Source organism: Aplosporella prunicola (assembly GCF_010093885.1).
Source record: "Aplosporella prunicola CBS 121167 unplaced genomic scaffold K452scaffold_25, whole genome shotgun sequence".
Taxonomy (NCBI): domain Eukaryota; kingdom Fungi; phylum Ascomycota; class Dothideomycetes; order Botryosphaeriales; family Aplosporellaceae; genus Aplosporella; species Aplosporella prunicola.
Window position 1 is genome coordinate 83603 of NW_022983553.1, and position 21149 is coordinate 104751.

At 57.7% G+C, this 21149-nt stretch overlaps 8 protein-coding genes across 8 annotated transcripts; 1 reads left to right on the plus strand and 7 right to left on the minus strand.

Annotated features, from left to right (window-relative positions):
* Positions 1-484: 484 nt before the first annotated feature.
* Positions 485-2701, minus strand: K452DRAFT_311781 (uncharacterized protein; the record flags this gene model as incomplete). The annotated part of the gene is made up of 4 exons (XM_033543461.1): positions 485-1264; positions 1320-2188; positions 2240-2602; positions 2680-2701. 4 exons carry the CDS (start codon positions 2699-2701, stop codon positions 485-487), a joined length of 2034 nt encoding a protein of 677 aa, XP_033393707.1.
* A 1544-nt stretch (positions 2702-4245) lies between these two features.
* On the minus strand, positions 4246-4840 carry K452DRAFT_361480 (uncharacterized protein; the record flags this gene model as incomplete). Its single annotated transcript, XM_033546426.1, has 2 exons — positions 4246-4605; positions 4661-4840. 2 exons carry the CDS (start codon positions 4838-4840, stop codon positions 4246-4248), a joined length of 540 nt encoding a protein of 179 aa, XP_033393708.1.
* Positions 4841-5382: 542 nt separating this feature from the next.
* On the minus strand, positions 5383-7567 carry K452DRAFT_277651 (uncharacterized protein). The gene is made up of 5 exons (XM_033539331.1): positions 7280-7567; positions 7133-7216; positions 6632-7079; positions 6042-6558; positions 5383-5985 (listed from the first exon to the last, which is right to left on the minus strand). The coding sequence occupies exons 1-5, from the start codon at positions 7515-7517 to the stop codon at positions 5626-5628; spliced, it is 1647 nt and encodes a 548-aa protein (XP_033393709.1). The 5' UTR covers positions 7518-7567; the 3' UTR covers positions 5383-5625.
* A 442-nt stretch (positions 7568-8009) lies between these two features.
* K452DRAFT_321372 (uncharacterized protein) lies at positions 8010-9970 on the plus strand. Its single transcript, XM_033544390.1, has 3 exons — positions 8010-8636; positions 8685-9325; positions 9388-9970. The coding sequence occupies exons 1-3, from the start codon at positions 8397-8399 to the stop codon at positions 9605-9607; spliced, it is 1101 nt and encodes a 366-aa protein (XP_033393710.1). The 5' UTR covers positions 8010-8396; the 3' UTR covers positions 9608-9970.
* A 95-nt stretch (positions 9971-10065) lies between these two features.
* On the minus strand, positions 10066-11949 carry K452DRAFT_277654 (uncharacterized protein). The gene is made up of 5 exons (XM_033539332.1): positions 11571-11949; positions 11507-11522; positions 11317-11455; positions 10620-11267; positions 10066-10549 (listed from the first exon to the last, which is right to left on the minus strand). The coding sequence occupies exons 1-5, from the start codon at positions 11933-11935 to the stop codon at positions 10164-10166; spliced, it is 1554 nt and encodes a 517-aa protein (XP_033393711.1). The 5' UTR covers positions 11936-11949; the 3' UTR covers positions 10066-10163.
* A 2393-nt stretch (positions 11950-14342) lies between these two features.
* Positions 14343-16668, minus strand: K452DRAFT_93685 (uncharacterized protein). The gene is made up of 3 exons (XM_033547335.1): positions 16163-16668; positions 15208-16047; positions 14343-15080 (listed from the first exon to the last, which is right to left on the minus strand). The coding sequence occupies exons 1-3, from the start codon at positions 16550-16552 to the stop codon at positions 14508-14510; spliced, it is 1803 nt and encodes a 600-aa protein (XP_033393712.1). The 5' UTR covers positions 16553-16668; the 3' UTR covers positions 14343-14507.
* Positions 16669-18602: 1934 nt separating this feature from the next.
* On the minus strand, positions 18603-19601 carry K452DRAFT_328943 (uncharacterized protein; the record flags this gene model as incomplete). The annotated part of the gene is made up of 3 exons (XM_033545020.1): positions 18603-19050; positions 19093-19316; positions 19356-19601. The coding sequence occupies 3 exons, from the start codon at positions 19599-19601 to the stop codon at positions 18603-18605; spliced, it is 918 nt and encodes a 305-aa protein (XP_033393713.1).
* Positions 19602-20155: 554 nt separating this feature from the next.
* K452DRAFT_311788 (uncharacterized protein) lies at positions 20156-20902 on the minus strand (the record flags this gene model as incomplete). The annotated part of the gene is made up of 2 exons (XM_033543462.1): positions 20156-20678; positions 20736-20902. The coding sequence occupies 2 exons, from the start codon at positions 20900-20902 to the stop codon at positions 20156-20158; spliced, it is 690 nt and encodes a 229-aa protein (XP_033393714.1).
* Positions 20903-21149: the final 247 nt, after the last annotated feature.

Here is a 21149-nt window from a genome sequence, read left to right on the forward strand (position 1 = left end):
AACTCAACAACAAAGTCAGATCCAACCACACATAAGGCGAGACCTCAGTTTGCAGCTGTTGCACAACAAATAACACCAACAAAAGAGCAAAGACCGTTCTCGTACAATAAAGCAAACAAAAAGTCCATGTTCCCTCACTCGAAGAGTGCGAATGGGAAAGAGGAGTGTTGACATGCAATGCTGTTTGAAGGTACCTTTACACACAAGCTGCATCTGAAACTTTTTATCTATACTCTTCAAACCTTGGTTTGTATACTAGAAGTTTGTTTCCTATATTATCCTTTTCCTGTCCCTTCCATGCATGTATATACCATATGCTCAAACTATGAAGAAAAACACATCCCGCCGTTGCCTAGCGCGGGAACGGGTATAACCAGAAAGCGTAACACTAACACAATAACAGAAGTCATAAAATCGTACCTCATACCCCATACGCCTTAGCCCTCACAAACTCCAACCCCAAGGACCACCTCCCAAGACCAACTCAATCCCTCTTCGAAGCCGGCAAAGCCTTCTTAAGCCTGTTCCTATACTTCTCCGGCAAGCGGTAGTTGATAGGCGACTCAGAGCCCACAAAGACAAACGAGTCGTAAACCGCGCACCCCACCACAGAGCCACAAGCGGTCGAGACCCACGGGCCCCACAGCCACCACAGGCCCACCTCCGTGAACATGTTTGTGTTGTAGCCGACCATCAGGCACACGAGGCGGGGCCCGAAGTCGCTGGCCGGGTTGAGCGCCACGCCCGTGTTCATACCCAGCGTCATCTTCTGCATCGTCTGCACCAGCCCCATGATGAAGGAATGCAGGCCCGCACCAGGAGGGTTGTTTTGGTCATCGCCAAGCGCGAGCACCGACATCATCATGATGGCGGCTGCAAGGAACTGTGTGAAGAATGCCGTGGCCGGACTGACATAGTCTTGGGGCTTGGAATAGAAGTACGTGGCTGTGTCGACTAGGCCTGGGTCCATGTAGTGGATCACGTCGTGGAAGATGGCGTAGGCCAGTGCTGATGCGACGATGCATCCCAGTATTTGTGCCACAAAGTAGATGCTGGCTTGCTTGACGGGAAAACCGCGGAAGAGCCAGAGAGAGTATGATATGGCTGGGTTCATGTGCGCGCCGCTGACTCCACCGCCTATGTAGATGCCCAGCATGAAGGAAATGCCCCATGCCCAGCAGGACGTCTCGTAGTTCCCGTATTGGCCGTTTGTCAAGTTGACCTGAAGGGTAGCGCACATGCCCAAAAAGATTGAGACCACGGTCTAAGTAACTGTTAGCATGCTATGTGTTAGTTAACAGGGAAGTGAGTGGGCTTACACAAAGGAACTCAGCAAGAGGCTCAGGATGTTTCGCGCGTATCCTCGCCCACCAGTTCCTTAGCTCATCAGGATCGACCTCTCCCTCTTCTGCTTCGTCTTTTTCGGCCTGGCCAATAGGTTCGGCATCGATAGCCCATTTAGTGTTGTCCTGTTCTGGAATGGCGATGTTTCCAATCTCGTCGAAGTCGGCAAAAGGATCGAACAGCTTCTCCGGGCGACCATCGCTGTCCAGGGGCGCCCGACCCTCCGTCCCGGTCGGGTTTGCTGCGGCTTGGTTTTCGTAGGGTAGAACTTCCTCCTGTTGCTCCCGCTTCTCAGTCTCCTCTGGAGTCTCAACAGTGGCTTTGCGTGGGGCTTTGCCCTGCTTTTTTCCTCCCCCAGGCTTGCCATTGTTGTGAGGGAAGTCTTTCCCCAAGCTGTACGATGGGTCATGATGGGACACGGGTTGCCCATCCCTCTGGTGAGGCAAGGTCTCGCCGAGGCTAAAGTTTTGCTTGTCCTTTACCTTCTCGGGATTTTGCTTACCCTTTGCTTTCTCAGTGTCATGTTTACCCTTTGCCTTCTCGGGATCCTGTCCTCCCTCACCCTTTTCAGGGTCTTTTTCGGCAGAGGGTTTCTTACTAGCTTCGCCGTCGACTGGATTCAAAACCCGAATCGTATGGGGAAGAGGCTGTCCCAGACCGAAGACAGGCTTTCTTTTCGGTTGTCCATACCAAGGGTTAAGCTTGTAGTACGCGTCGGGAGTATCACCTTGAAACCTGGCGCCAGACGGTCGTTTCACGGGTTCTTCTGGACGGTCATCCTTTTCCTGGGACCGCGCGCTAGCCTCAGTTCGATAGCTGGGGTTCCGGCCGAGGTTAGGGGGTTCTATGCAATGTCAGTTACATGTGGAGAATAATATGCCTTGGGACTACTCACCGGGAGCGACATGCAACAGTTCCTGTGTAGCTGTTATGCCCTGGACAGCGTCATGCACTGCCCTTTGAGCATCGCCGAGCTGCTGAATCTGTTTTTGGTTGGCATCCAGCTCCGCCCGAAGCTCTGCAATGCGGTCTTTGTTCTCAGACGCCTTTTCCGCTGCAGATTTAGGTCTGTTGCTAGTGTCCTGCGATGCTCTTCCAGATCCTAGTTGCCTCGACGACAATAACTTCTGAAAGTCTGCGTCCGAAGTGTTCGAGTCATCACTGGGTATGCGGCGACTTGAGAGATCAGTGTCCGAGACCTGAGGAGTGTTGTTGGCATTGCTACCCGAGTTGGTAGTCAGTAGGCCTTGTTGATCCCCTTGGAAAGCGTTAGTTAGAGCAATATTAGGAGCTGGGGCCAACGCAATGTGGTAGAACGGGAAGAACAATACTCACCGTGGTCTTGGGATGGCGGCATGGTGACAGACGGCTTGCGGCGAGTACGAGAGACGCTAGCAAGAGAGGGCAGAGGACGGCACTCAGACAGGGAATTGAAACCCCTTTCAACAGTGGGAAGATTTTAAAGGGAGAACTTACAAGGAGTTCTTCCCCAGGCTTGTTGACGTCAAACCCACAACATGGTTAGGCAAGCGCGAGATGCGTTGCCATATGGCCATGTGTTACAGACGCGTATGCCTCTTCGGGGCACTCAGCCGCATTGACGTATGAATGCCCATCACTGCATGCCTGCCCTGGAAGCGATCCTGCGATAAACGCGGGAGGGTTGCTTGATGGGGTCGAGAGGGACGCTTGGCTCCACAACACGCTGGCACATCCTTAAGTCTCGGGTCGCAAGGGCACGCAAGGGTACACAAGTTGGCGGTGCGTCCGTTGCGACAATGCCAGAACGCAAGCGAGGTCCTTGTTTGAAGCCCGAGAACCAATAGGCTCGTGGGGCCCTTTGTGCCCACGGTGTTGATCAACATGCCAACGGAAATTCGATGGCGGTCAAATCGGCGATATGAACAAAAGCAGAGGATGTTGTTGCGCGTCTTGTCCTGCCGCACCACATTTTGGGAAAGCCCTGTTCCGTATAAGGCTATCTGCCGCTCCAAACTACTGCGAGCCAAGGCGGTGTCGACCCGAGAGCGAAGAGAGGGCGACCGAGATAGAAATGGAGGGAAAATCTCCTGCTCTGGTGTGACGACGTTGATCCGACGTCATAAACGTGGTCGGGCCATGAAGCCAACACCACATCCGTATACACAGCTGAAAATCAACAACCAAACTGACTCAATATAAGTCCTGTGCGCATCGCAATCGCGATGGAAAATGAGGCTTTGCGATGTCCGAATCCATCGAGGATTCAATCCCGTGTGGAACCTATCCTGAAAAAGTTGAGGAGGCTGAATTGTTTGTGCGAGCACTGGAACCACGATGCGACTTGGGAAAGGGGTATGTCTATCCTGGTATCGATCTGTTACCACATGCAGATTTTGCTTGATTGGACATGGAGTACCGTTGCTGATGAGCGGGTAGATCCAGAGACAAGCGTATCTTCTCGGCACATTCCACGCGAAGGTGCTGTTGAGGTGCGATTTTCAGATTGTGGGATTGTGGGATGCTGAAGAAGAAGCGGTCGGACGCAGGCGCTCGGCGGATGAAGTCATCACCTCCATCGGTTGACGGGCCGACAACGGGGACGCCGAACGACCCTCCCCCCGCAAACTTGCTCCTAAAATAGAACCCGGATATACCTACACCATAGTCTCCGGGCTAGTTACTACGCACGGTACTTTGATCGGTCCTCTGCACCTTGGATGTGCAGATTTCGCACCAGATCATTCATGTGACTTCATCAAGTCATGTCTCCGCAGTAGATCTCCACAAGAGAAGACAATCCAGGATATGCCGTATTCGTATTCTCAAGCAAGTATATTGTTTTCATGCCATTCCTCTTCTCCAAGTATCCTCAGCTCTATCTCAAGCCAAGGCATATTTTTTTGCCACTAAAACCTCCCTTTACGCAGTTCCAGCATCAAAGTCAATAGCCTTGCTCGTCTTTCCCTTCGAATCCTGATCCTCCTGCACATTCGTCTTTAGCTTCTTCATCTCCTTGTCTAGCTTCTCCTGGACATCGCCATCATCATCACCCTGCGCCTGCTTGATCATCAAATCCATGCTCTCAAGCGCCAGCTTGAGCACCTTGTTCTTGATCTTTCCGACCTGCAGCGCCTCGCCCTCACTGCTGTCCTCGCCAGCCTGGTCGATAGCGTCGTTGAACCCACCCTCGTCTGCCTCGGCAGACTCGGCGATCTCGCGCGCGTTCTTGATTATTTCGTGATCGGAGTCGGAGACCGAAGCCAAGTTGTTCATGTCAATCTAGAAGAGGTGTTAGTTGCGAATGGATGGATAGGGTAAGTGTAGGTCTGCTCACGGGAAACTTTTGCAGCGCTTCGTTCAGTGCGTCCCCGGCCTTTCCGTCCGAGATCTGGAAGTCCGCGTACTTCATCCCCGACTGCAGCGCGCGCTTGGTGTTCGTAGTCGTGTGGCTCGTCGGCGCAGCCAAAGTCGAGGCAACAAGGCCCAAGATAATAGTAACGGTAGAGAAGTACATGTTGATGAATGTAAACGTAATGACGATAACCAGTACCGAATAGATATTACGAAAGCGTAAGAGAGCGTAGAATATCGTAATGAGTGAAGAAAGTATGTATGTACTAAGCGATCAACGCTTTAGTAGCGTAATAAGGCTGAAGGCGGAAGAGGCTGCTGCTGGATGAGATGTTACTACTGCCTCCACCACCTTCTTATATACCACTACTACCAACAACCCCCTCTCACACCAAGTGCTCTCTCCTCCATCGTCCCGTCCCAGCGCACCCAGCATAGCCGTTGCAGCGCACAAGAAGCGTCGCACGTATCGCATCGCAAGCGTTTGATCTGCACGCCTTCCCTATTCGGCCACAACACCACCTCGCTACGCCTCGCTACGCCTCAGATCACCCCGCTATGGAGCAGTACGTCCTGCGTAAGGCAATGCAGAAGCAATGCGCCCGCATCAGCCCCGCTGTAGAGCGCGCCTGCTCGCACCTTATCTGAGTGATCTGCGAGCTTGGCAGAGATCTGACACGCTTCTCGCGCCCGCGGCCCGTTCCAGCTGTTTTTGGGCATTCGTGCCGTTCGATACGAGCAGCTTGCCGGGCTGGAAGCGACTTGATGCGCAGGCTGGAGGCGAGCATGGCCGTTGGAAGCAGTTATGGTTCGGGGCCTTGAGTTCGTGTTATGCGGTGGCTATCTTGGCAGGTTGGCGTGCGTGTGGAGGCTGCTTCTGTATGTACATTGGTGTGATTGTCTATGCAGTATCTATGAACGAGCTTACAAGTGTGTACCGCGCCGGTTCTATGCGCTATCTTCCCGCCAACGGCTCCGCACCTTCTGCCAGCTCTCCTTTTCTGCCCTCCCGCCCAGCTTCTCGAGACCCAGTCCTCGTTCGACCCACTCTTGACTGCCCATCTCGACTAGTCTGCTCATGGCGCGCGCGAAGGCGAAGCGCTCCTCGTCACCAGAGAAGATGGATGTGTTTTTCAGGGTCGCCATGTCCATGCCCAGGTCATCCATGAGGCTGCGCATGGCGTCGGGGATGTTCTCTTCCTCCTCGCCCGTCTTGGGGTTCTTGCCTTCTTTTTGCGCCTCTTCCAGCTCGTCGTGAGAGATGAAGAGCTCGCCTAGAGGGTTGGCTGTTGTGAGGACGAGCTTGGCCTGAAGAACTCGTTAGTGATGGTTGCAGGCCCCGGCTTATGGCTGTTTGGACTTACTCGGCTTTCATAGACGGCGTCGATAAACGTGATGAACCGTCTCGCCCAGTCCCTGGTCTTGTGGCTCATTCCCGGCACATCCGTAACGATGAACGCCTCGTAGTTCTTCATAAGTTCAAGGTAGTCCGCGGCGCCCGTCGCACGTCCAATGATCTCATGGAACGTAAACTTTGCGCATTTCCCACTAGCGACGGGCACACTGATCTCGCGTCCCCAAACCGTATGCTTCGCCTCGTGCGGGGGATCGTTTTCAAAATCTCCAAGGAAACTGAACCAGTGATCTGCGTGCGTTTTTGCGGAGGCGTCCAGAGGGTGGTGGTACACGCCCGATGGCGGCCTAGGAATCTTGCGGTAGTCTGTGGGCGAATCGAGGTTGATGACGCGCAATCGCGTCTTCAGCAACTGAATGCAAGGGATAAAGGAATCGCGCTGAACACCGTTCTTATAGAGTTCATCTGGGTGCCGGTTCGATGTCGTTACAATAACGACGCCATGCGACATAAGGCTTTCCACGAGACTGTTTGAAGAAACTGTCAGATCTCTCTCCGTACTCGAATATTGCTCACACGAGAGCCACAGGTACAACTCACCGTCTCAAGATCATAGCGTCGGCAACGTCGGTGCACTGGAACTCGTCGAAGCACAACACCTGGCTCTTCTCCGCAATATCCGCTGCGACAAACGGCACACCGTCCACATCAATTCCATGTGCCATCTTAAACTTGTGCAGCTCTCTGTGTACCTGCTGCATAAATCCGTGGAAATGTATGCGGGATTTGGTCTGTATGTTGTGGGGCAAAGTCTCATAGAACAGATCCATCATCATAGTCTTTCCGCTTCCAACATCACCATACATATATATGCCTTTTGGTAGATCTTCGGGAATTCCAGTATTCGATGAATCGTCCTTTGAGCCGAACAGGGAGCTGAGGAAGGACTTCTTTTGCGGTTGCAGGGATTCGATGGTCGGCTTCTTAACCGGCGGCGCAGAGTAGCTGGCGAGGGTTTCGTGAAGAGCTTGGAGGTTTTCAATGATTGCTGGACCTCTTGTTAAACCTGCGAATTTCTGGAGCATATATGTGCATATTTACCTCGTTGGTGCGAGTCATCCCGTAGTCGGCCAGCTTCAACCCGCATATTGTACTCGGCCATGGGGCCCCGGCTGTGCGACTTCTCTGTAGATCAATTGTTATAATCCGAGGTCTCTCATTATCTCTTTGCGTTTCTTGCGCCCATACCGTTTGGCACTGCAGTCACCGTCGCCAGTTGGCGCGCGTAGCTCGTTTGCGATGCACGGGTAGGGGTCGTTCGGAATGCGCCCGCCCGCCTGGGGAGCGCCCGGCGCGGTGGCGAACCGGGAAGTCTCAGGCTCTTTGCACTGTCGGAACATATCGACCTGCGCGCGCAGTGCGGTTGTCTGTATCCGGCGCGGACAACGGCCGGTCTCAAGCCGCGAAGGGCTTCAGCGGCGACCATGGTTCTGGAGGCGGGAAGCGATGAAGAAGGGAAATATAAGGAAATCTGTCTATAACATAACAACGAAAGAGAATAGGGGTATGCGAAAGAGAGGAAGCAAACTCGGAGGCGAGAAAGCTGCGTGTCACAAGGCGTGCAAGGTCAGCGGGGGATCTCAGGAATCGCACCGAGCGCTCCAAGGCTCGGCATTTGCGAGTTCGGCACAAGTCCGTCTGCCCGGGTTGTCTGCGCCCGATCGGCAAAGGGTCTGCGGTGACGTAGCGGGAGGCCCATAACCGATGGATAGACTCAACGCCCGCCGGCTCCCCTAGTGCTTCTACAAACAACTGCTACGCCAAACCTTACTGCGACCTCACTCCATCCATGGGGCATGTTGATGGATGCTTGCATCGCCCGTCGTCCTCAGAATGGTGGTCACGTGCCACACAGGGCAACCGACGCCGCTGCCTGCATCGTACGCGCCCCGCAGCCTGTCATCAGAAAGAACACAGCTCGAGGTCTCGGGCGCCCCGAGGCGGATGCCACCATCGTGACACGACACCGAGTACCGCTACTCCAGATTGATCAAAATCACTTGTGTTTACTGTTAGATTTTCAACATGTTGCGATATTCAAAAAGGGCGACGCTGCGACTGCTCAGCCTCCCGACGTCACCGAGGGAGGCCGCCTGGGTACTGACCGTTGCTACTATAGGACGAATCCGCCCCATGCCCCTCGTGCTCCCTCCCTAGCTCATCCTCCGTACACCCTCGAGTCGATCTTACCTTCAGCGCCATCTACGCGTCGCTTCTATTTCTGGTGCTTAGCAAGTGCCCTCCATACCTGAGGCCTTCAATGGGCCCGTCGCCCTCTTAGCCTTGCTCCCTCGACCACTGCGACATGTTCGACCATTTTTCTGAACCGATTTATGAGACGGTAATGAGACGAGATGGAGGAGAGAAGCGGACACAAGACGGTTATGTTTGTCCTTCGCAATGCCCAGGTGGCTTTGAAGAGACCCAGCACATGGAGCACGAGCTCGAGGTACCGTCGCAACACTATGGGTCGCTTGAAGAGCTTGGGCCGTGCTCAACAACTGGGGATTATCCTTCCAGTTGCTATCATTGCATTCGCAGATTGGTACGGTGTTTGTCGTTTCCAAAAGTCGCCTTGGCTCATTGATAATAGAGGGGTTATGACTCGGTCAACGCTGCGACCGACCTACTTTTACACGGGCAGACTCCCGAGACTGCCAACATGTACACATCGCTGGCTGGTGCGGCGGCTACAGCTTATGGTCAACAGCCTTTTCAAGCTTCTGAATACCCCAGTCAGCTACCGCAAGACCGTGAGACAATGATTCCGGGAGATTGGTTCGATGGCCTGTATGTGTACGACAGGGTGTCACCACAAGGAATTGCTATTCAGTCGGCACAGAGCGCGAACTATCTCCCAGCAGAAAGTGAACAACTGGAACATACTTTGAGAGCGCACTTGGAGCAGTACTCAGCTCAGCAATACCCGCAGAACCCACCTCAACAGGCAAATCCAGATTTTGCGGGACAGCCAGCTCAACTTCTTGCGCAGCAGCCTGAACAGTACGGAGGGACGCAAATACAGCCCACGAGCTTCTTGACTGCAGACTGGCAACCACAGCCTACGCAGCCTGCAGATGACACCAGTACTCAGCTTAGTGGGAGGAGCGGTTCCCGGAGCCAATCACGCACCACACGTAGCGGATCGCGAAGTATTCGCGGTCGATCACCCGGCAACGGCAGCTACGAGTGCACTGACTGTTCCCGAAGGTTCCAGCGACGGACGGACCTCGAGTATGTAGCACCAACCACCCTCCACTGATCTGATCAATCACGTGCTAACAATGCAACCCCAGGCACCACAGGCGCTCCCACACAGCGAACGAAGAACGGCCGTTCCGATGCACCCACGAATCATGCGGCTGGGCCTTCCTCTACCCAAAGGACCTCGAGCGTCACGTGCAGAAGCACCGTGCAAAACCGAGACAGGTTCCTTGCATGAACGAGAACTGCAGTAAGATGTTCACGCTGCCGTATAACATGCGCAGGCATTATTCGAAGAGCCACGAGAGCTAGGCTGGCCCTTGGCTCTCGACGGCGACTGGTTCATCTGAGTTTTACTGGTGATTGGCGAAAGAGCAAGGTTGGTCATGCTGCGTGGTTGTCACGTGGCTTTGTTAAGTGTGCAGTATTCGAGCGGAATTGCGGTCGCGGGGGCTAATACCAGGGATTGGGTCTGTGTTGTTTCATTTGAGCGCGCGCTGGTCGTGTCTCATTTATTCCTGTCTTTTATCTCTTTTTTCATCTCTCTACTTCCACTTACGGGTAATGACGTGACGGGGCACGGGAAACGCATGAAGCAATGTCAGCACGGCTGGTCCGGCTGCGTGGCTTGTCGATGTCGATATGATACAGCTGTGCTATGAATAGACGACGTTGACACTATATTTGTGGGGGCCTTTTGCTCGCGACGAAATGTGTTTTTTGGTTTTGTTTTATTGAGTACCGTTCCTTTCTAGCCTCGCAAATGCGGTAAGTCCCGTGATGGCAAAGGCACTTTCATCACTTAGGCTGAGATTGATTTGAGTGCATATAAATACATAGGGCTTCACTGTCGCCTTCGCGCTCCACCCTATTCATCATCCAAGTCATCGGCATGCAGCCTCGCCCACGGACTCCTGGCCCTCAACGCACGGCCATACCTCTCCAGCACAAACGGAATCGGCACGAGGACGCAAGCCAAGAAAGCGAGGATGGAGCCGGCCCAGCGATAGCCCTCGTTCACGAACATCTGGCGCGCAAACAGCGGGAACCCGGCGCCAGCGAGATTGCGGATCAGGCCGATGCCGGCGAGGGCGCTGGCTGAGAAGGTGCCGTACGAGTCTTCGGTGTAGGTGTAGGTTAGCAGGATCAGCGTGTAGAAAGACCAGCCCCAGAGGGCCGAGGCGATGATGGGCACGATCCAGTGGATCGAGGTGTAGGTCGTCCAGGCGAACCAGAAGAGCGAGATTGGGAAGGCTGCGGTGCGGCGTGTGTGTGAGCTGTGTGTGCTGTGTGTGTGTGTGCGGGGGCGTGGGAGTGTACTTACTCACAGCGGCGAGCTTGCCGAGCTGCACGCGTGCTTCGGGGATGTTTTTGCCTCCGGACTGCGCGATGCGCTTCTTGTAGTACCTTTCCTGCCAGAGATTGGTGATGGGGCCGCAGGTGATTCCCACTGTGATGCCTAGGAAGGCGAGGCCGACGCCGATGATGTTGAAGCCGTGGCCTTCTGGCCCGAATACCAGCGAGAACGCGGTGTTGAATAGGAAACTCAATCCGTAGAGATACCCGTTGTACAGAGCCGCGAAGATGATGATTGCCTCTGTTCCCAGGAACCGGAACGGTCTCGTCAGCGCGACTTTGAATAGCTCGCCCCAGCCGCGCCTCTTCATCTCGTCTGGGACGTCGATGTTGTCCGTGTGGCGTCTCTCTCTTTCGCGCTTTGCGCGCTTCTCGAGCAGGATGCTGCGTCTTGTCTCGCCGACGAAGAGGATGGTTGCCGTCATGATGAGCCAGAAGCCGCCGCAGATCCCTAGCAGTGCCCACATGACATCGTTCCACTTGCGGTTCTGCGCCACAAAGGACATGAGGAAGTATCCGGTAGGCGAGCCAGCGGTCGCCGCCCATAGGAAGATGGACATGGCTGGGCCCGTGTCGTGCGAATGGTATAGATCGGCGATTGTGCCGCCGAAATTCGCTGGAGACAGTGAGCAGTGCGTGGCGCAGGTGGGGGATGGAAAGCGCACCGATTGTGACAGACGAGAATAGTCCAGAAAAGAAACGTAGAGTTAGGAAGCCTCCTAAATTTGGAGCTAATGCCGTACCCATCAGGAACAGAAGGTATATGCCGTAAGATATTATGTAGATAGGACTTCTGCCGAAATGCTATGATATTGTCAGTGATACAGTCAACCATCTAACCACGTGAGATCATACCTCTGATAAAGGGGCTCTGTCTTATTATTAGCGGAAGAAATAGCCTTGTGTTGGAGATACTTACAAGCTCATCGGTCCAAGAGCCAGGCCCAGCACATACAAACTCAGTCCCAGCGTGGCCACCTCAGTAGACACGCCCATAGATTTAGAAAAACTCGTGCTAGCAGGCGAGTACCCCGAGGCTCCCCAGCTAACACTCAGGTCTATGAGGACAATAGAGCCAATGAGAAGGCGTTTCCGCCAGCGCGGCCAATTTCGGGGATCCTCCGGGTCGCCAAGCGGAAACGTGACGATGTGGACTTCGGAACCATCTGCCCGGCGCGTGTCCAAAATGTTCTGTTCGGCTGATGTAGCGTTGCTGCTGCGAAAGGCCTGGGAGAGACCGTCATCGGCAGTCGTAGTAGACTCGGAGTGCCGTTCTGCGGCCATGATGCTGGCCGCTTATTTAGTAGCGCTGCGCCTATGAGAAAGCAGGAAGAGCCCAAAAGGCGGACGGAGGGGAAGAGCGCGCAACAAATCTTCTGGCGTGCTCGACTGCGCCTCTGTAGCACAATCCCAGGGCGCACTGCTGCTTGGTGCAGTAGTAATGCGCGCCTCAAAACTCCAGCTTACCTTACCCCGCCTTGTTCGCGTGCGGTACCGAGGATTTTGCGCCACTGGTTCGGCAATGGAAATCCGCGATCTACCCAAGGATGGAACTGGAAATATGTATACCAGAGATAGAGATGACAGAGCAAAAGCTTGGCTGAAAACGTGCGGCGTTAAGCACATTTAAGCTACACAGAAAATGCCTAGACGCGCCGCAGCTAAAGGCACGCCTTTACTGATAGCGGACGCTTTGGCGTTGTGGTGACGTTGGCGATTGCAAATTGATCGACATGAAGATAGATCGTCCAGAACTTCGTTCCCAATCGGGAAAGGGTCTGCTTACTAGTTGACGCAGGAGGCTTGTGTACGTAAATTTATGTTCGCTTCCCAATGCAATCCAATGATCCATGAATATTTATCGCTCTTGAAGAACTCCTGCTAGACAAGACAAATTCACTGCGCATCACCGGCAGTCTTCTTTGCAGAAACCCCGAGCTCTCCGGGTAATGTCTATGTGTTTTGGCTAGGACACGACTTGCAAAAACCCTGCCTCTAAGGAGTGTGTCTTGACAACGTTTATGTACGATGGCCTAGTAAGAACGAACTAGGCCGTCTAGAAGCTTACCAAGGTCAAGTTTCTAATTCTCTTTACTATACTATCCTTAGTTTCGCGATCTAACTTATTTCTCTTCCACCCCGCGATATTATACATGCGCGAGTCTTTAAAATCGGGGTTTTAAGCGTAGTGGTAGTATAGAGTACCTAGTTTTTGCGCTGTTTGGCGGTTACCTTATGCTTATACACCCACCGTACACATACCTAACCCCTGCATCCGCACACACACACACACACACACACACACAATGCAAACATCCATCCACATCCAAACTCACTCATACTCTATTCACTGATACTCAAGTCGTGTCCATACTGTACTGTACTCAACCCTCCATACCACCAACCACCAACCCATCATCAGAGACCGAACAGGTACCTACCTAGGTACCTAGGTAGTCTAATCCAGTGTACCGTACCTACCCACCTAGCACGCAAAAGAAAAAAGCAGACGCAAAGCAAGACGCAAAAAGCAGCCAAACCAACCAACCAACCAACCAACCAGCCAGCCAGCCGAACCCGTATAGTCCCAGAAAGAAGCAGAAAGAAGCAGCCGTACCAAAGCACAGCCATACCACAAAAGCCATACCGCAACCGCAAAAGCAAGCGCAAAAGGAAAGGAAAAGAAAAACCTTCACCAGCCACCGCTCTTTTACCCACACCTCAAGTCCTCAATCCCCTACGCACACCCTCTCACTCTACCCCTCAACGCCCTTAACCTCGCCACCGACAACAACCTCCTCGCCCTCGCCTGCCTCCGTCTTCGCCACCTCCACATTCGCAAGCTTCTTCCCCTCGAGCTCGAGCTCCCCGACCCTCCTCTCAGCCCTATCCTTCGCCTCCATGACGCTCTCATACTTCCTCGCCAGCTTCTCGTGCGCCGTCTGCATAGCATCGAGGCGCTCCTCGAGCGCGTCCCGCTCAGCCCTCGCCTTCTGCTGCTCCGCCTCCGCCTTCACAATGCGCGCAGCTTCGTCATCGGCCTGCGCGCGCGCGGCAACGAGCTCCTTCTCGCTCGCCACGGCGCGGCCCACAAACTCGCCGACCTTGGCCTTGAGGCTGTCGTGCTCGGCCTTGGCTGCTTCGGCGGCGGAAGCCGCGGCCGCGTCGGCGTCTTCGCGCGCTTTTTGCGCTTCCGAGAGCGACGTCTCGAGAGCTGAGATCTGCGCTTGCGACGCTTCGTGCGAGGAGGTGATGTCTGACAGCTCGGCCGCCTTGGCTTCCAGGCTCGCCGACGCCGAGGCGTGCTTCTCCTCTGCCTCCTTCTGCGCTGCCTCTGCGGCCTCGAGCTTCGTGACCTGCTCGGCCTGCGCCGCCTGCGCGGACTCGAGCTCCGCCTTGCTGGCCTCGTGGGTGGAAGTGAGTTCCTCAATCTTGGCCTCGAGCTCTGACTTGCCCTCGACGCTCTTACCGAGCTCCTCAATCTTGGCCTCCAGCTCTGCCTTCGACGAAGCGTGGCCCTCGGCATCAGCCGTCAGCTCCGCGATCTTGGCCTCCAGCTCCGCCTTAGCTTCCGCCTCCTTGCCGAGCTCCTCAACCTTACCCTCCAGCTCAGCGACCTTGGCCTCGACCTCTGCGACCTTGGCCTCAGCCTCCGCCTTGGCTGCCTCAGCCTCGGCTTTCGTGGCCTCAACACTCTCCTTCTCAGCCGTCACGGCCTCGACCTTAGCTTCCGCTTCCGCCTTGGCCGCCTCAGCGCCGTCCTTCTCCGTAGCAAGCTCCGCGACCTTAGCCTCGAGCTCAGCAACCTTGGCATCAGCCTCAGCCTTCGTCGCCTCAACACTCTCCTTCTCAGTCGTCACAGCCTCGACCTTAGCTTCGAGCTCCGCCTTCGCCGACTCCGCCTCCGCCTTAGCGGCCTCAGCCTCCGTCTTCGCCGCCTCAGCAGCATCCCTCGCAGCGGCAGCCTCGTCCTTCTCGCCCGAGAGCGTCGAAACCTGCGCCTCCAGCTCCGCGGCCTTGGCCTCAGCCTCCGACGCCTTGGTCTCGAGCTCCGCGGCCTTGGCTTCCGCTTCGGAGGCCTTGCCCTCCAGCTCCGCGACCTTGGCCTCAGCCTCCGAAGCCTTAGTCTCAGCCTCCGAAGCCTTAGCCTCAGCCTCAGCCTTGGCGGCCTCAGTAGCCTCAAGGGCACTCTTCGTCTCGCCGTGCGCCGACAGCTCAGCCTCATGCGCGGTCTTGGTCTCAGAGTGGGCGGCCTCAGCAGCCTCGAGCGCCGACTTCGTCTCGCCGTGGGCTGTCTGCTCCGTCTCATGAGCCGTCTTGGTTTCAGCGTGAGCGGTCTCAGCGGCCTCAAGGGCGGCCTTGGCCTCAGTGTGCGCGGCTTCGGCAGCCTCAAGGGCGGCCTTCGTCTCGGCGTGCGCGGCCTCGGCGGCTTCAAGCGAGCTCTTCGTCTCGCCGTGGGCGTTCTGCTCGGCCTCGTGCGCCGACTTGGTCTCGGCGTGAGCGGCCTCGGCAGCTTCAAGCGCGGCTTTAGACTCGGCGTGCGCAGCTTCCGCCGCCTCGAGCGCGCTCTTGGTCTCGGCATGTGCCGTCTGCTCAGCCTCGTGTGCCGACTTGGTCTCGCCGTGTGCAGTCTGCTCGGCCTCATGTGCCGACTTCGTCTCGCCATGTGCCGTCTTCTCGGCCTCAAGGCCCGTCTCAGCATCCGACAGCTTCGTCCTCAGCTCCGAGAGCTCGCCAGCCGCCTCGTCGATCTTGTTCTGGGCCTCGGTGGCAGCAGCAGCAGCTGCCTCGCGCTCGGCCTCGCGCTCCTTAGCCTGCTCCTCGGCAGCAGCACGCGCGGCGGCAAGGTCCGCCTCGAGCGTCGCAATCTGCTCCTTGAGCGCGTCGGCAGCGGCGACCGCCTCCTGGAGGTTCTTGACCGTCTCGCCGTGCTCGCCCGACGCCGAGTCGGCCACCTGCTTGGCCGACTGCAGGTCCGACGTCAGCGTCTGGATCTGCTCGTCGAGCTTGGCGGCGGCGGCGGCGGCCTCGCTCTGCTTGGCATCGTGCTCGGCCTGCAGGGCCGCGAGCTTCTCCTCGTGCTCCTTGGCCTCGGTGCGCGCAGCCGACAGGTCCGTCTGGGCAGTCGCCAGCTCCGTGGCCACGGCCGCGACCTTCTCCTCCAGCTCGGCCTTGATGGCGTCCCTGGAGGCGTTGGCAGCCTCGAGCGCCGCAGTCGTCTCATTGGTCTTGGTCTCAGCGGCCTCGTGGTTTGCCTTCGCGGTGGCAAGATCCGCCTTGAGCGCCTCAATCTGGGCGTCAAGCTCGCCCTTGAGGCCATCGTTGCCGGTCTTGGTGGCGTCGTGGTCGCGAATCAGGGCCGAGATCTTGGCCTCGTGCTCGTGCTGGATTTGGTCCTACGTCCCTTGCGTCAGCACACGTGTCTCGGCGGGTGGGGTGAGACAAGTGAGGGGCAAGGTGGGGGGATGCGGGAAAAAAAACAAAAAGCCATGTCCGGTAGGTAGCACTCACCAGTTTCTGCTTGTACTCCTGCTCGAAGCCGTCCTTGACGGCGTCGCGCTCGGCCTTGCGCGCATCCGTGATCTGCTGCACGACGACCGACACCATGTGCTCCTCGAGAGCGGCCTTTTGCTGGAGCAGCGCCGTCTCCTTGATCTTGAAGTCGGCCTCGAGCTCCTCGGCGCGGTGCTGCAGCGTCTTGACCTCGGCGTCGCGGTTGCCGAGAGCGGTGTTGGCGTCGGCGAGCTTGCGCTCCAGGTCCTCGACGGGGTTGCCCGTGGAAGCGGTGGTGCTGGTGCCCTCGGCGGCGGCGTCGCCGTTCTGCTCGTCATACTCGCCGTAGGTGTCCTCGCCCTCGGGCTTGCCGCCCGGGCCGAAAAAGTACTTGTACGCGCGGAACATTTTGCCCGGGGCCTTGGTGGGGCGCGATTGGGTGGGTGAAGGGCGCGGGAGAGGTGGTGGAGGGGGAGGGGTGCGTTTCGAAGGTTTGCGGGCGAGTGGTGGTGATTGTTGTGGTTGTCGCTGTTGCTCCTGCTTCGGACGCGGTTGCGGCTGGGGACCCTGAGATTTGCTAGTGCTCAGGAGGCGGGAGTCAAGCTCGGCGGCTAGTTCGCGCTCGTCGCCGACCGAGTGGATGGTTCGGAGGGGGGCAGTTTCTGCTCGCTTCCTCTGGCGGGGAGCAGCGCGAGTAGTAGTGGTGGTAGGATTGGGAGTGGCGCTATTAACAGGTTGCTGCTGCTTCTCGGAGATGACCTTTGGTCTATCGCCGTGGTGGCTTCTTTGGTTGGGGGGAAAAGGCAGGTGTTAGTAAACAAACACAAAACAAGCCTTTCGGGACGAGGGTGAATGAGGGGGGAAAAATTTGCGGTCCTGACTTTTGGACTTGGGGCGGGTGGAGCTAAGCGGAACGTGTGTAGGTGTGGAGATGGGACGTGGTGTTTTGCGCCGCGGTGGACTGCGCTAGGCAATTTTTTTTTTTTTTCGTCGTTGTCGCTGGTGGAGGTGCAAGCGGACGGACTTACTCGCTGGATCGGCGGGCCTTGAACAGGGTCGGCATGGTGACTGCACTAGTTAAGAAATGCTGCTTGCTTCTATCCAGTATGTTTGTGTATACAAAGTATGTACGATTGATGTCTTTGTTTCTGCATCTCACACTTTCTCTCCTTCCTCCCTTCTATCACGTATGCTGCCTGCCTGCCTGCCGGGGCATTCAGCATTCAGCAAGCAGTTGCCGCGAGCCGGGGAAGCAGCATCCCGCACGCGGCCCAGGCCCAATCACGCCGTGCAACGTGCCCGCCAACGCAGCCAACGCATCGCCCGCCCGAACGTGTTCGCTGCCCCGCCCCACCCGCGAGCCAGCTGTGTGATGTCTCGCGTGCGTGATCGCGAACCGCGAACGTAGTGAGCCTGATTGGCGATTGCAGTGAGTCTGATCGGCGGCGCAGCGAGCCTGGTTGGTGATGACTCGATGCGCAGCGGGACGAAACCACACCTCACGCACCGGACAAGCAAGCGTAAGCCGATCGCGCAAATGACCTTAACAGCGGAACGCATCTCAAACGCGCGGCTACAATGGTGCAGGTGCGGGTGTGTGCGGGCGGGCTTCAAACGACAGCCAAACCACAGGCAAACCCGCCCAGCAACAACCCTTCACGCGCACCCGCCCCAGCCCGGCCCAAAAGCTTTCCCACCACCAGCGCGTCCTCCCCGCGCCATCACGTGCGCGCACTCAACCTGCCCGTTCGGATCTAGCCGCCACCGCATCGGGCAAGTACGTGGTACACAGCATGCATCCATCCTGCCCCGCCTGCCCTAGCTACTACCTACTACATATGTAAGCAAACACGCTGCCTAAGGCCTAGGTGCGTAGTGAGCCAGCCCAGCCCCAGCACAACCACGCGTCATCAGTGACACGACACGACTCGATACGTCCCCGCATGCGCGTACGGCACGGCACCCGGCTGCGGCTTAAGGTGGTCTGCTATAGAGGGGCGCCGACTAGGAAGACCCCGGCTGGGCCGTGGCGTGGGCAGCGGGTTTCGGGCGCGGGAGATCCGCCGTCCATGCGCCTGTGGGCTGGTGGCGCGGACGTGGACGTGGGTGGTGGGAGGGTGTTTGGGTGGGGAGGTGTGGCTTTGTTCTTTTTGTTCTTTTTGTTTTTGGCTGTTTGGTTGTGCGTCTAGGTGGTGTGTTTGCGGCGGGTGCTGCCTGCTGTGCTGCTGTAGAGCCGTGCTGCTGCACCTATGCTCTGTTTACTACGTCCGTCCTGCCTTGTCCGTCCGGCTGGAAGGGTTGGCGTGGTGCTGTTGTGCGTTTGGGCGGCTTTGTTGCGTACGGGTAGGTAGGCAGGCGGCTACCTAGAAGGAAGGGTCTGTCTGTCTGTCCGGCTGTCTCTTTCTGCGCGGCGTCGTTTGTTCCCTCTACACAGCCAGTACCATCCCTTCACCACCAACTACGACAACACAACCCTCGCAAACGCCTCGCCGACGCCCCTCTCCCCCAACCACGCCTCCAAAGCCTTCATATCGCCGCGATTCGCCCGCTCACCATGCCGCTCGCCCAGCGCGTCCGTAATCTCCGCCATATCGGCAAACGCCCTCTGGAGGACGGGGGCCTCGCGCCAGCGCTCCGACACCTTCTTCTGGTGGCTGGGGATGTCGCTCCAGCTCACCGCCTTGATGTAGCGCATGTAGGCGTCGATGTCGCCGGCCCGGCCCTCGAGGCACAGCACGCCCGGCTTGCCCGCGAGCACGAAGCCGGTCAGCGCGTATGACGGCGCGGTGGTGACGAGGTCGAGGCGCTTGGCGCGCGTGCTGAGGGACGGGAAGTAGAACCAGGCGCGCACCAGCTCCGCACGCGCACTCGCATCGCCTCCGCCCCCCTCCGTCGCCTCACCGTTCCTGGCACCAGCGCCAGCGCCAGCGCCCCCCTCTCTCGCGCACGCAGCTTTCGCGGCCGCTGCGCCGTGCGCCCGCACCGCTTCCACGGCCCCAAATACGTCGTCTCCAGCTTCCTCGGCCACCGCTTGCCCCAGCGCCGTGTGCTCGGCCCGCGCGAGCCAGTGAGGCTGCCGCAGCGCCCAGCGCAATGCTGGCGGCTCCGTCGCGTCTGCTTCCGTGCTGCGCAGCGGCACTGTCACGTCCATGCGGATGGTGCGCGCTTCGCTCTCTTTTTCTTCTTCCTCTGTGTCTAGCGCTATGTGTACCGCGAAGGCGAGCTCGGCGGGCGTGCCTGGAGGGTGCGCAACGCCTGGAGGGTGTGTAGCGTCTGAAGAGGTATCCAGGTCCGCAGAATCACACCACGCGCGCAACCGCGCGGCGGCCTGCTCCGTCTCATCCGACAGTTCGAGCTCCCCCGGCGCGGGAAACATGGCGGCGAAGAGGTCCATGGTCGCGAGCTGGGCTTCGAGCGCGTCACGCGGGAGGAGGTGGGACGGTGGGGCGGCTGCCATTGTTGCATATGCGGGCACGGGCGCGCGATTATGTGGGAGGTTGTGTGCGTGTGTGTGGTTGGTTGGAGGGGGGAGGTGCGCGAGGTGGTAGGAGGGCGTGAACGTGGCGGGTGTGTGGTGTGTGGTGTTTGGTGTTGAGAGTATTAAGATGGATCCATGTCATGTCGCGCGCGCGGCGCGACTTCGGTGTCTCGGGCTAGGGTCGCGATGGCATGGCCGCTGGGCAAGGGTGTGCGTGGATAGGTAGGTAGGGCTGACTGGTGATGTAGATATGTGCTTAATGGCGGGCTTCATGATAGCATGGGCGTGGGTGTAGAGGGCTCGATGTGGGGTAGTGTGCGCGCGGGGCATGGGTATAGAATCTCTATAGGTAGCAATAACATGGACGACTAGCGTAGGTACGAATACATGTCCGCCCGCAGGACAGGAGCAGTCGCCGCCAAACGGGCGCAGGAGCAGCAACAATCAGGCGCCAGAGCCTCCCAGCAGCCGCAACCAAAACGCCGGCGCCTCAGCACAAAAGAAGGAAGCAGCAGCAACAGCGACGGCTGCGCTCACGGCTGCGCCAAGCGGTTCTCGACCTTCTTCTTCTCGCCCTCGCGGATCTCGGCCAGCTCCTCGCGCGTCGAGTTGTACTTGCCCGCGACCTGGTTGAAGGGGTTGTCGGGGTGCTTTTCGAACTCCTTCCTGATCTGGTCGACCTTCTGCTGGCGGCGCAAGCCCTTCTCGTCCTTCATCTCCTCGAGGCGGCGCTCCTCGTACGCAGCGTAGGCGGCCTTGAAGCGGCGCTCCGGGTGGCGGTCGATCTTGTCGTTGTTGGCGCCCGACGTCAGCGAGAGCGCGTCCAGCGCGTTGTCGATGCCCGACGCGCTGAGCGCGGCCGCCTTCTTGTTCGCGGGCGCGTCGAACGACCCCAGCGCGTCGTCCAGCCCGCCCCCGGCGCGTCCGCCCTTCTTCTGCGCTGTCTTCGTCTTCGAGGGGCCCTTGGATGGCAGCGCCGCCTCTTCTTCCTTCATCAGCGCGTCTTTCTCGGCCTTCTTGCGTGCTGCTTCTGCCTGCTTCTGCGCCGCGGCCTCACTGCGTGCCTGTGTCAGCTATCTCCGTCGCGTACGAGAGAGTCGAGTCGTCACTTACGCCTTGGCGTTGCTCTTGGAGCCCTTGGACCACTCGACATCCTCCTGCGCCGACTTCACCTTGTCCGCCGCGGCCTGCTTTGCCGCCGCAGCGTCAGCCTTGCGGGCCTGGCCGGCCGCCTTCTTGGAGTTTTCGCCGCCTCCGCCGCCCTTGCCGCCTTTCGCCATGGTAGTTGTGTGTGCGGGTGTTGAAGTGTAGGTCGAGTCCGCTCAAGTCCGGTGCGGGTGAAGATAGCTTGGGCCGAGCGCTTGCGTCAGCGAGTCGTCGGCTGAGGTGTGTGGTGAGTGTCAGGTGGGTTGTGTGTTGCGGAAGAGTAGAGTTTGCAGCTGTCAGATGCTGCCCGATAAATCGGAGCTGCCCCGCCACCCCTCTTGGCCGGGCATGACGGAATCGGATGGTCTGTGCCCCGAACAG

Bases quoted from the DNA above. Each gene is read 5' to 3' on its own strand.
- K452DRAFT_277651 (XM_033539331.1), bottom strand. From the start codon at position 7,517: ATGGTCGCCGCTGAAGCCCTTCGCGGCTTGAGACCGGCCGTTGTCCGC. The intron at 6,559-6,631 runs GTGAGTTGTACC...TTCTTCAAACAG, and splicing joins GACGCTATGATCTTGAGACG to TCTCGTGGAAAGCCTTATGT. The intron at 5,986-6,041 runs GTAAGTCCAAAC...CGAGTTCTTCAG, and splicing joins ACGCCGTCTATGAAAGCCGA to GCCAAGCTCGTCCTCACAAC.
- K452DRAFT_321372 (XM_033544390.1), top strand. From the start codon at position 8,397: ATGTTCGACCATTTTTCTGAACCGATTTATGAGACGGTAATGAGACGA. The intron at 8,637-8,684 runs GTACGGTGTTTG...CATTGATAATAG, and splicing joins ATCATTGCATTCGCAGATTG to AGGGGTTATGACTCGGTCAA. The intron at 9,326-9,387 runs GTATGTAGCACC...ATGCAACCCCAG, and splicing joins CAGCGACGGACGGACCTCGA to GCACCACAGGCGCTCCCACA.
- K452DRAFT_277654 (XM_033539332.1), bottom strand. From the start codon at position 11,935: ATGGCCGCAGAACGGCACTCCGAGTCTACTACGACTGCCGATGACGGT. The intron at 11,268-11,316 runs GTGCGCTTTCCA...CACTGTCTCCAG, and splicing joins ATTCTCGTCTGTCACAATCG to CGAATTTCGGCGGCACAATC. The intron at 10,550-10,619 runs GTAAGTACACTC...GCCGCACCGCAG, and splicing joins CGGCAAGCTCGCCGCTGTGA to CCTTCCCAATCTCGCTCTTC.
- K452DRAFT_93685 (XM_033547335.1), bottom strand. From the start codon at position 16,552: ATGTTCCGCGCGTACAAGTACTTTTTCGGCCCGGGCGGCAAGCCCGAG. The intron at 16,048-16,162 runs GTGAGTGCTACC...CAAGGGACGTAG, and splicing joins AGGAGTACAAGCAGAAACTG to GACCAAATCCAGCACGAGCA. The intron at 15,081-15,207 runs GCGGCGGAAGCT...GCTCGCTTGAAG, and splicing joins AGACCAAGAGCGCGCTCGAG to CCGCCGAGGCCGCGCACGCC.